A 12,644-nucleotide genomic window follows, 5' to 3' on the forward strand; every position below is an offset into this window, starting at 1 on the left:
GCCCTTGGGACACACACTCTGGAATGACCATCCCCTTCTCATGTAGGTCTCTCTTGGCATCAGCATAAACCTCAGGTCAATTCCGTGGTCCTGGCCCCTAAGGCCCCTCCCCTGCACTAGCTCCCCCTGGGTTGGTCCTGAAGTGGCATGCGGACATAGTCCAGGTGGGGAAAGTGCAAGGACTGAGAATCAGACCAAAGGACTGAGAATCTGGGTCCAAATGTCTACTCTTCTACTCAACTGTGTGAATCTGGGCAGGTCACTTAACCTCCTGGAACATCAGTTTCCCCTGCTTCAGCGTTGCTATGGAAAACAGCAACACTGACCAGACATGTTGGAAGCATTTCCTGTAAGTGTGGCTCTAGGACAAACCCCTTACCTACAGCATCTCAATCAATCATCATAACGTAGCCCATGAGGTATAAGTCCTCCTAGCTGTTTCCATTCTACAGATGAGAACTGCTACTAAGTCGCTTCAGTCGTGTCCGACTCTGTGCGGCCCCATAGACGGCAGCCCACCAGGCTCCGCCGTCCCTGGGATTCTCCAGGCAAGAACACTGGAGTGGGTTGCCATTTCCTTCTCTGGTGCATCAAAGGGAAAAGTGAAAGTGAAGTTGCTCAGTCGTGTCCGACTCTTAGCAACCCCATGGACTGTAGCCTACCAGGCTCCTCCGTCCATGGGATTTTCCAGGCAAGAGTACTGGAGTGGGGTGCCATTGCCTTCTCCGACAGATGAGAACACTGAGGCTTAAAAAGAATGAAGAGTTTGCCCACTGCCACATGTCTAAGGAGTGAGAGCTGGGGTGCAAATTCAAGTCTCCCTGACTCGGCTTGGCTAGACCTGCAAGATCTCATGCACAGCAACCAGCCTGGCACCCTTGCCTCTGGCAGCAAGGCAGCTGCTGTGATCAGTGTTTATCTGGAAAAGAGACATGAGGCCTCCACCGTCAGGCACCACAGGCTGACCTGGGTGCTGGCAGGTCGTCTCCAGTACGATTCTTTCATTCCTTCCCTTCCCCTCGCTTCTGTTCCAAACGCCAAGTAGCAACCCCACGTGTTCCTGGAAGCATCTGAGACAGGACCTTCGCAAGCCTGATGCGAAGGCTCGGTCCCAGCCCTGTTTCTTCCAGAGAGCCTTCCCAGATTAACTCCAGGCCTCAGGAATGTTCACCTCCCCTCTGTCTCTCTGCCAGACTAGCACCCTGTCCCCTGCACTGCTTGCTGTTGTTGCTGTCTGTCCCAGGCCAGGTCTGGGTAAGGTGGCGCCAACATGTTTTACTGTGAGTCTCATCACCACCCTATTCCTGACTTCCCTCTGCAGGTGTGACCTTGGCACCCACAGGGGGGAAGCTGACCCAGCCCCTCGGTGCCCCGACAATGCAGCCCTGTCTCCTGGGAAGCCAGCAGAACTCCAGAAATCAAGTCTATTTCAGGATGTCATTTAAATACAGAGAAGGGAGGGTGCGGAGTAGAGACAGACATGGCACATTTTCCAGAGAAATGATGCTGTCTGAACTGCTGTGGTTATTTATAACCCCTGGGAAAAGTGGACTTTGCTATTTCCTGATTAGATTAGTGCTGGAGGCGGAGGAGCCAGCCTCTTGGATGTCAGTGGATAGGAACACCTGATGGCTCACCATCCGGTCCCAGCAGATAGGTGCCGTCCCCTCACCTGGGGACCAGGTACCAGGGGATACTAGATCACCTGCGGGAGCGAGACAGGCTGGGGAGATCCATCAGAGTGCCTCCTTCACCACACAGGTCACAAAAATGCCACGGGCCCACCCCCAGGGAGCACAGGCAGGAGACAGAAGCAGGTCCTAGAACATCCTGGAGAACGTTCGTTACCAATGAGTGGCCGAACACAGCCTCTGGGAGCAGCTCAACTGTGTCCTTTTTTGCCTTTGCCTTTAGACCTGGTGAGGTCTTGGCTGCATGTTCAGACCTCTCCCAAGGAGAACCTGCTGCCCTCTGGGACTGATGTCCCCAAAAGAACCACCATCCCCCGAGGGAATCCCGCATCCCAGGCAAGATGTCTGCAGAGTCTCCCAGAGAACCTGGCAGGTGGCTGGGAGGCTGCCTTCCCCTCTCTTGGCCTCAGCAGCCTTACATTCAGGACAGGAAATGGGCTCCCCAGCCTGGCAGGGGTCTCAGAGGAGGCTGCCCTGTGGGAACCCAAATCCCCTCCGGGTGGTAGGTGCCACCTCCATTTCAGAAATGTCCTCAGGGGTCTCCTCTGAGAGGTCTAAGCCCTTCCTCCCGCCCGTTTCTCCCCAGCCTGGGACAGGAGACACCCCCAATGTCCTCCTTCTCTCTGGCTCGAGGGCTGCTCACAGCCATCTCCCAGTGCTTGGGAGGCATCGGCGAATTTAGGGGCCCCCTTCCTGCTCCCTCGAGTCAGAGTCCTTCTGACAGTGGGCACTGTCCCCCCACCATCCCACACTCCCTCCACCACGCAGCTTGCTCCTGGTGATTTCTGCCGCCGCCCCTTCCCCCATCTCCTGGTGATTTCTGCTGCCGCCCCTTCCCCCACTCCCATCCCCTTAATCCACGAGGAGGGGGCGGGGTGGAGGGTGAGCTGTCAGAACTGGCGGCTGCAATCCCAGCAGAGGGGGGCGCAGAGCAGCAGTGGTTACTTTGGCAGGTTACGTGGGGGGCTTGCAAGTGACAGGGGCCCAAGAAACAGTCTTCGCCCGGGCCCCCACTTCCTTCCCCACAGCCCCTTGGTGCTGAGCCCCTTCCTTCAATGTATCACTGTCATCTTCCCAGCACAAGCCCCATAGGTCCTGAGGAGCCCGCCTCCCTGAGCCGGACCCCTGACCTCCTGGCCCTCTCGGGCTCGGTTCCACCCTTTCTTTCATTGAGCACACTGCTCTGCCCTCTGCACCCAGGGCCTGGCATCCTGGGCCTGTCCTGGGTGGTGGCGTGGACTTTACTCGAACCCCAGAGTTGTTTTTAGGGCTACTGAAAACTAAGTGCAGTGAACCAGCACAGTCGAAGCTGTCATCCTCACAGGTGAACGGGACACTGAATAGAAAGCAGAGGTGGGACTTTCCCTGGCAGTCCAGGGGTTAAGAATCTGCCTGCCAATGCAGGGGACACAGGTTCGATCCCTGGTCCGGGAAGATTCCACATATGCCATGGGACAATGAAGGTCACGTGCCACAACTACTGAGCCCACACACCTAGAGCCATGCTCCACAGCAAGAGAAGCCACCACCACGAGACGCTGGTGCACCACGATATACAGTAGCCCCCGCTCACCACACCCAAGAAGGCCCACATGCAGCAACAAAAACCCAGTGCAGTCAAAACGAATAAATAACTTAAAACACACACACACACACACACACACAGAAGGCAGAGGAGTGTGGCTGTGATTTGGGGAACAGAGGCTGAGCGCTGGGTCGTGAAGATCAGGCCCTGAGACAGGTGTCTTGTCCGATGGGCATACATTTCCTGGGGCTCCCAGGTCAGTGGCCACGGTGGCGGTCCTGGCTGGCCTTCCCCTGCCCTCCCCCAAGTGCATCCACATGTTCTGGGCTGGTCCCCGTGGGACACTGAAGCCAGCCTGTCATTGGGGCAGACCACAGGCGTGAGCGGCATGGGCGGGCTGGCAACGGGCAGAACAACGGCGCTGCCAAGAGCCTGCCTCCCCCCACCCCCACCCCCCGGGGAGGGCACTGAAGGCTGCTGTCAACGTGGCCATCAGAGAGACACTTGCAGAGAGGCAGGAAGGAGCGGGAGGGGGGCGTCGGGCCTGCACCCTGCCATGTTAGGGGGAGACCAGGGTCAGGCTCAGTAAACTCACCCTGTTTTCCCAGAGGCTGGCCCCCCAACCGTAAGGCCAAGCAAGCTCCGTCCCACCCCCTGCCCCAACCTGCAGAGTGAGCTACACGATAGCTTGTGGCACCGGCATGAGGCCACTTGGCCTCTGCTCGCCTCCCCTCCCCCCAGAACTTTGAAGTTCCCAGAGGCCCACATATGAAGGGTTCAGTAGCTCTGAATGAGGCTTTTATTGAAGCCAGGTTAGCCCTGTAGCATCCACGGTGACCCGCGTTCCAGGGCTCAGCCTGCCCTGCGCTGCCATCGAGCCCTCAGGCTGGCACAGCCGCAGACGGAACTCAGAGTGGGCACATCTCTCCCCGAGCCCTGGGGCCCCGGCCTCCTCAGAGCTCCGTGCCCGCCCTCCACTGCCCGCCCTGCCTACAGACTTCACCCCAGAATCAGGCCTGCAACCAACAGCCAGGAAGCTGCCCTGCCCTGCCCCGGCTCAGGGCCACCAGCTGGGTCATTCTTACGAAAAGGAACTGGTCAGGGCTAAATCAGGGCTTCCCAGGTGGCACAGGTGGTAAAGAACCCACCTGCCAACGCAGGAAACATCAGAGACAAGGGTTCCATCCCTGGGTTGGGAAGATTCCCTGGAGGAGAGCATGGCAACCCACTCCAGTATTCTTGCCTGGAGAATCCCATGGACAGAGGAGTCTGGGGGGCTACAGTCCAGGGGGTCACAAGAGTGAGGACACAACTGAAGCAACTAAGCATGTATGCATGGGGCTAAGGCAACACAGAGACAGCCTCCAGCAGCTCTGTCCTCAAAGGGAAGGGGCCACCTTGGAGGTCAGAGTCCCAAGCAAGAGGCTCCCCGAGGTACATCCAGGGAGTGTCATGCTGCGGCCACAGAGAGGCCAAGGGCTTCTGGGACTGCTGTGGGCTCAGGGGCCTCCCTCTGGACTTGGAGCAGTTTGGTAAGAACTATGAAAGTCCTCCTCTGAAACTGACCTCATCCTCCCTGCCCCGCCAGGAACACTGTCTGGGCACAGAGCCTGCTGGTGGGAATGAGGCACAGCAATCCCCTGGTCTGTGCCCGCTCTGAGGGGCCTCTTGGTGGATTCTCCCCAGGTCCTCTCCACTTGTAGGCCCATTTCTAGGCTCAGCTTGTGAGATGGGGCTCCACACCTCCGGAAGCTCCCCACCCAGTGCACACAGCCTTGATCCCGACAGGGCTCTGTGACCAACCACCAGGACAAGGGAGAAACAGCCGAAAACTCAAGTGAGCCCTGGGTTGCACAGGGGCAGGAGAGGTGAAAGCACTTCCTGCACTAAGCCACTCATGGGACCTCATCATGTCACTTTCTAAGCCTATCAGCATCTTGGGAATTATCACCTAAGTCACATCAGATAAGAAGATGCATGGAACTCAGTACATGCTCAGTACATGTCCGCATCACTAAAGTTGGGCTTAACCTCCCCAGCAGCTTCCCACTGCACTTAGATTAAAAGCCCAACTCCTCCAAGGCCGCTGCCCACTCTGTCCAAGGTCATTTCCCATGCTCCATGCAGCCTCTCTCTGCCTTCGAACACACCATTGTTGCCCTGGTTCAGGATTTTCACCTCTGCCTGGAAGGCGCCCTTCCCAGATCTTTCAAGAATCTGTGTCATTTAAGTCTTAGTTCAAAATTATTTTTTCAAGTGAGGCCTCTCCCCTCTGCTTTGCTCTCTGATCTGTTACCCAATTTTATCTTCCTCACAGTACTTGTGCAGCATGAAATGACCTCATCTATTGCCTTACTAATCCTATGGACAGAAAATTCCATGAGAGCAAGGCCTCTCTGCCCTGGGCTGCCTCTGCAGTACCCAGCACGTGAGGGTGCCCCAGCAGTATTCCGAGACCAAATGAATGAATCAGGGTGTGTAGGCTGTAGAAAGCAATGTCCTTCAGCCAGGGGTCCTTCGGGACAGGGGTTGAGAAGCCCCACACTTCTCACCTCTCTCCTCCTGTGGTCAGTGAATGGCTGGCTGTGGCCCAGGGGTAGCCTTGCGACCTCTTCCACCCAGACTTTCCCAGCGTGTTGAGTTTAAGGCTTAGGCATAGGAATCTTGAGGCATGGCCAAAATCATCATATGAACTGGATCTAGGAGATCATGCTGTTCAGATCCTTCATTATACTGAGGCCAGAGAACCAGAGAGGTGAAGAGATTTGCCCAAGGTCACACAGCAAGTTAAGACAGTAGACTCAGGATTAGAAAAACAGGCCTCGTGACTCCTAGAGGCCCGATGCCTTTCCTTCTCTGGCCTCCTGGGTTGGACGTGGGGGTGCTCCAAGGAGGGGACCAGAGCACAGAGGGGACATTCAGGCACTCAAGGGGAAGAGGAGCTGTAGCTGCTGTGGGACTCTGGCTCTGGTCACCGTCCAGGAGAGAGGGGGTTCCAGCTTCTGGCTCAGGCATGAGTCCCACGCTCTCTTAGCCAAAGCAGAATCAGGGAAACCACTGTGGGGCTCCCTGGAGAAGGAAATGGCAACCCACTCCAGTGTTCTCACCTGGAAAATCCCAGGGACAGAGGAGTCGGGCAGGCTACAGTCCATGGGGTCACAAAGAGCCAGACGCGACTGAGCACTGAGGGACTATGAGGCCCTTCCAGCCTCTCTGCAGCAGAGTCCTCCTAGCACTCCACGGTCACTTCCCACCTCTTTAGGCCCACTTTGGGGGGGCCAGGGACAATGGGGCCTTAGTCTAAGGCTCACGAGGATCCAGACCTGACTCTGGCTTTCTCCTGGGGATTGGGACAGGTGGGTTCCAGACACGGGGATGTGTGTTCCTTTGGGTGCTAGGAAGACGTCAGAACACAACTCCTAGCGGGATTTAATAGGGAAAAGGAAGCCCAAACAGCACCTGCTGACTAGCTCCCGATAATCTGGGCAGACAACAAGGCGACTCAGCAGAGGACTGGCCTGGCCAGACTTGTGTGCCCTGACCTGCACATGGCAACTCCCCCAAATGGACACCTGCAGAAGTTTCTGGGCTTTTCCCAAAACATCTGCTCTCCTGGGGCTTTATGATCTCTGGATAGTTCTGCACCACTGGGCTCGGGCAGCACTGGCAGGCTCAGCTCCCCCTGGGCTGAGGCCATCCAAAAGCTGGGGCACCAAGCCCGGCATGGCTGCCCAGCCAAGCCACCTGTGGACTGTAGAGATGCTGGAGAGGGCCAGCGCCCCTTCTAACCTCCCCAGGAGCCAAGAGACAGCAGCTTGCCAAGTGCATTGAGAGCAGGGGCTCCTACTCTGGGATCTGTGACCTTCTCAGAAATAGCACACAATGGTGTGAGTCTCTCAGTGGTGTCCGACTCTGTGCGACCCTATGGACTGTAGCCCACCAGGCTCCTCTGTCCATGGAATTCTCCAGGCAAGACTACTGGAGTAGGCTGCCATTTCCTTCTCCAGGGGTTCTTCCTGACCCAAGGATCAAACCCCGATCTCTTGCACTGCAGGCAGATTCTTCACCATCTGAGCCACCAGGGAAGCCGGAGACAGCACAGAGTCGGTGCATATGTCTGGCTTTGGGCCTGGGTGGGGCTCCATAACTGTCATCAGATTCTCAGAGTGGAGGACTCCTGCTCTGTGGAATCAAACAGGCCTCTCGGGAGCCAGCTTAGGGAAGAAGTGGGAGCAGTGGGGGCCCGGAGACCACCTGTGAAGTCCCAGGAGTAAGGTCCTCTCCCTCTGGGGAATATGTATTAATATAATGGCTGCAGGAGCATGGGAAGGTCTCCCTACTCTGTCTTTCAAGCCCCCAAACCAGACAGGGTGGTCACCATCCTGGGCCCACACAGAGGCCCTGATCGGGAGGAAATGGGCTGCCTGCGGGGGTCTCCAGCCCTAGAGAGGTGCTACTGTCCCTTTCCTGCAACTGAGGGATGGCTACAGGGGTGTGAATGGGTGTGTGAATGGTGAAGACAGGATGCAGGTCCCTTCTGTCCAGCAGATAAGGTGTGTGGGGTGGGCGCAGGATGAGAAGAAGGGGGCAGGGAGGTGGGCAGGAGAGATATCTTGTTGTTTAAGGTTTTAAGATCTTTTCTGATGCCCACAGCCACATGCTGAAGGAAATGATGATGGAGTAAGAGTAAATGAGCCTGAGACATCTCTCTACCCCAACATCCGTGTACTCTCCATGCCCGGAACAGTCAGTAAATGGCAGACCGAGCCTTGGGGACATGCATGTGGCTTGCATACCTGATGCTACCTGTAACGAAACTGTCAGGTTAAATGGCAGACTCTGGGAGGTGCCAGGAGCTGCCCAGTGGATGCATTCAAGATGATGAAGAAAGGGACCTTCTTGAACCCTAAGGTTCCCCAGACGAGCGGGCCAAACCCTCGCCCCCCCACCATCCTTTCTTGGGTAGCACCTCTGACCCTCCTGAGCAATAGAGGGGAGCAAACCCCATCTTAGAGCAGGTGGCCCTATCCTGGAGCTCAGCAGGAAACATCTCGGTTCACCTTGCTGGCCTCTGCCTTCCCGAGAAAAGCTCTTTGGAGTGGGTAATTCCCAGACCCTTGAAGCAGAGGTAAGATCATCAGGAACCATCCTCAGTTCTCCCCCACTCCCCTGGACCCTCCTAGTTCAGCCTAAGCCTCCACCTCCAGCCAGTAACTGGCCTGGTGTGGGTCTAGACGTCTTCACCTGGGCTGTAGGGTGACAATAGGGGCATGGATTCCTGCCCAACCACACCCCCCACTCCTGAGACAAACAGTTCTGGCCTGACCACTGCCTCCATGGGACTCTACTGGCCTCTCTGGCTCCCACAAGTGACCCCATAAAACCTGTGGACACTTTTGGGGACAAGATGGGATTCCTCTTTCAGCCCTTCTCCTTCCAAAGTGCAATCTAAGGATCTAGAAAGAAGCAGAATGGGAGGAAGACCAGGCACTGAGCCTGGTCTCCCTGAGTGTGATTTTAAGCCAAGGGGAAAAAAAAAAGGAAAAGGAAAGTAGAAATGTGAAGTTAAACGCGGAGAGCACTGGCAGAACCCACAAACTCAAATGCCACGTGTCTCCTCTGCTAAATGCTTGCACAACAAGCCGACTGCCAAGTCAGAGGCTAGTGTGAGACTTCAGCCCCAGGACTCCCCTCAGGGACAAGCACAACCCCAACCACAGCCCCCACCCAGGACCCAAAGGAGAGTCTGCGAGTGGTCCCTGCCTCCCCTCTTCCAGCAACTGCAGACTCCTGGGGCCAGAGGCTCTACAGGTTGATAACACTGGGCTTTTTCCATTCAAACAGATTCTTCAGCCCCAGTGCTGGGTCCCCAGATGAGTCACTTGCAGCCCCCTCCAGCCTTCCTGAATCTTTTAGTTAAGAGGCAGCAGGAGGGCCACAGGTGTCTCTGGCATGCACAGCATCACATCCTTGTGGCAAAAAGCTGGATGAGGAGTTAATAAGGCGACCCCCTCCTGCCAGGCTGGGCAGTACCTGGCTCCCTTCCCCCACCCACCTACGCTGCTGCCTGAGTCCAGCCCCCTCATTTGGCAGTGAGCTTACCGCACTGGAAAAAAAAAAAAAATAGGTTAATGCAGCTGGGAAAAGAAAGGAGGTGGGCAGTGGGTCTGGTTCCACAAGCCTGCCTGCTCATCCACTGACCCCAGGCACAGCAGGGTGAATGGATGCCCCTCTGTCACACACAGTACAGACCCTTGTGTCCGTGATACTAACATACTTTGTCGCACAGCAGGGGCTAGGGGACTGAGTCACCCAACCCACGGAGCATCCCAGAGCCACAGCCACCCTGCAGTTGCACAGACGCTGATCAGCTTGGCAGCCCAGCGTTTGGCTGGCCCGCCACCTTTTGCCCACAGAGCTATCAGATACCACCAGAGGCGAAGCTGGCTGAAGAATTCCTCAAGTGACTTCTTCGTTTTGTTAGTCACTAATGCACAAGGGAAGAACTGAAAGTCTGGAGTTTCTGGGTTGACAAACTGCCTCCTACCTGCTAGCCCTCTCCCCACCCCCCACCCCCCCAAAAAGGGCAGGTAAACCAGAAAGACTCTGGCTGGCACTGTGCCAGGAACCTGCTGGATCCCTTTCTTGCCAATCTCTAGGTCTGGAAATGGACTACGATCTTTGGGCTGGTGTCTGCTGGCCTCAGCAGGGGGTGAGAAAGGGGTCCAGGCAGGGGATGGCTCCAAGCTGCCGGGCACAGACAGCTGTCTCAGCACAGAGGGGCTCTGGGAGCCGCTGAGGCCAGCAGGGCTCTGCAAGTCTGGTCCCTGGAGAGGCTAAAGGTGACACAGGGGCCAGTTGTGGGCCAGCTCAAGTTGCTGCCCTGCCCAGCACTTTCCAGGACTGATGTCACCTCTGGGAGGTCACGTATACCCCACTGGCAGGGGATGAAACTAGACAAGGAGCCAACAGGCCCCAAGATCACTTTTTCTTACCGGTGCCAGGAGCCTCTAATAGGCTGCCTGGCAGTGAGGACCTGTGCAGAGGGTCCCCCTCGGAGCCACAGGAGGGTGTGCAAATCCCCACCAAGTCACACAGACCAGCCCAAGCCTCCCTTATCACTACCTCGAAGGACAGGCACCCTGCGACACTTGCTGAGGTGCCTGATTTGGTCTACAGTTATCAAGCGCTTCACTGTGTGCTAGGCACTGGTCTGGCTCTTGCTCAGATGCCCCATGCCAGGGCCCAAAGCCAGCCCCGCGGCAGCCTGCCCAGCTGCAGGACAGTCAGCTTCTATCTCAGATTTTCATCCCCACCCAAGGTCTGGGGCGACAGGCAGGACGGGCAGTCTGCCCTGGCACTGCTTGGTCTGAGCTGCCCGCTGGGTCAGGAAACCCCTGGCACACTGATTGAGTTGCCTGGTGCCTGGCTGGCACTGGGCCAGCAGGCCTCTGGGTGGTCCCTGAAGAGGCAGCCTAGAGCCCCCAGACCCGGCAGCACCATGACCTGCCCACAACCTCATACAAAGAAACCTCACTCTGGCCAGTGGCACTGAGTTGTTTCTGCGGGTGCCTCTCAGCAAAGGTGCGGTCAACCGCGCTCTGGACACGGGGGATTGGGTCTGGGCTGGGTGCGGTAGGGGAAACTGAGACTCAGGGGCCCCTCGCCTCTGTCAGTTCGTATTTGAGCCCACAGAGACTCAGAAAGGAGCCAGGCAGTCCTCTCCCACAGGAGACGGGCGCCCCCCTTTTCCTAAGACAGGGATAGATGCAGAGAAAGTAGGGGTGGGGGTAGCAACAGCATTACTCATATTGAGGCCATTTAGAGCCAACCCACAGCTCACCCCAGCCTCTGTCCTAGGACCCCACGGGCAGGCAGGAGGCGCAATGAGCTCCCAAAAGGGGATGCCCAGGGGCCCAGCACCCCCCACCGACCTCAGTCCCTCTCTGTCCACCCGCTTCGGCCCCCTCGCGCACCTTTTGGCGGAGGAGCTTGCTGCGCACACGGCCCCAGAGCCGCGCGCCGGTGTTGGGGGGCCGCTTGCTCCCCGGCTCCTCCAGCGGATCCAGGCAGCAGCGCTCCAGGGGCTCGCACACCGCCTTCAGGCTGCAGTCGGGCTGGGGCAGGACGTCGGTCATGCCGGTGGTGGTGGTGGGGGCGGCGGCGGCGGCAGAGCCGGGCCCGACGACGGGTGACCCAGCCTGCGGGGCCAGCTCCACTCCGGGGACTGGGAGGCGCGGGCGGCCGGTTGTCCAGAGCCGCTGGAGGGCGGGCCGGCGGGCGCAATTACTCGAGCCGGGCAAGGAAGCGCATGGTGCGGGGCTCCCCTTTCCACTCCCTCCGCGTCCTCCCTCCCCGCAGACGCTCGGTTGAATTGCGGTCCGGCCAGGCAAGCGGGCTGCCAGCGCCGGAGCTCTCCGCGCAGGCAGCGCCCGAGGCCGCCGGGGAGCCCCCGCCCCCACCCCCCCCCCACCGGAGGAAGTGACTCAAAGGAGGCGCGGGAGGCTGCCCCCTCCAAAACACCCAACCTCCCGCTTTTAACTCTCGGCAGGCCAGGCCTCCTCCTCACCCACCCCAGGCCCTTCCTTCAGCCCCTACTAAATAAAGTTTGACAAGCGGCGAAACCAGCCAGTCCCTTCTCCTCTAGAGTCCGGGTTAACCCCTTCCCCACCAGACGGCGGCGCCCTGCGGCTAAGCTGTCTAGAGGGAGGCTAGGGGAAGCCAGAGGGGGTCTGCAGCACCAGGAGCCATCAACAGCTGCCCTTGTCCCGGGGCAAAGAACCAGGACTGCCCTGGAGCTCTGCTTTCCCTCCTCCAACTCCGGTCCCAGACGCCTCCAGGGATGCCAACTCAGGGATGGGGCCAGACCCACATGGACTGGCACTCACAAACCTCCTCCTGTGTAAAGAATAATGAAGACCCCCTAGCTGGGCAGCTTCCTGGGCTTTCGCAGCCCCAGAAGGAATTGGCTACTATGAGTCTTCTCTGGGGACCTGAGCGAAAAAATCCAAGGATGACACTGGCCATGGATGTCCAGCAAGAGGTGCTTCTTTCACGGTGGTTTTTAACCATGGCCGGTGCCCTTCAGATGAAAAGCTACAAAAGGGGCTGTGCTGCTGGGGTGGAGAAAGTCCACTAACAAAGGGGCAGTGAGCCACTGTGTGCCGGGTGCCTTGGAACAGCCAAGGAAGAACTTGCTCTCCTCCACCCTCAAGTTGATCAGTGTTCATTTAGCAAAAGGCCTGAACCCCAGATGATTAGGGTCCATACAACCCAGAGGTGTCGGGACGTCACACCCTCCAGAGCTTGACTCGGCGGAGGAAGCAAGCCAGCAGTGCCAACCATAAGCTGAGTCCCGTGCAAAGAGCGTTCAAATATCCACTTAGGTGGAAGCCTCATGACTTTTGTGACGTTGGTGTTACCGTTTA

At 57.7% G+C, this 12,644-nt stretch overlaps 1 protein-coding gene across 12 annotated transcripts in view; it reads right to left on the minus strand.

Annotated features, from left to right (window-relative positions):
- Positions 1–12,644, minus strand: part of ABR (ABR activator of RhoGEF and GTPase) — a 191,486-nt gene that overhangs the window by 11,734 nt on the left and 167,108 nt on the right. The window contains exon 1 of one of the 12 annotated variants that reach the window (XM_081580143.1): positions 11,193–11,749. The exons of the other annotated variants lie outside the window; for them this stretch is intronic. Coding sequence (XP_081436269.1) covers positions 11,193–11,354 — 162 coding nt within the window. The 5' untranslated portion in view covers positions 11,355–11,749. Of the gene's footprint in view, positions 1–11,192; positions 11,750–12,644 lie in introns of those variants that run through there. 12 annotated transcript variants of the gene reach the window in all.

The sequence above is a fragment of the Giraffa tippelskirchi genome, chromosome 3 (assembly GCF_054371585.1).
Source record: "Giraffa tippelskirchi isolate mGirTip1 chromosome 3, T2T-mGirTip1v1.2.pri, whole genome shotgun sequence".
Taxonomy (NCBI): domain Eukaryota; kingdom Metazoa; phylum Chordata; class Mammalia; order Artiodactyla; family Giraffidae; genus Giraffa; species Giraffa tippelskirchi.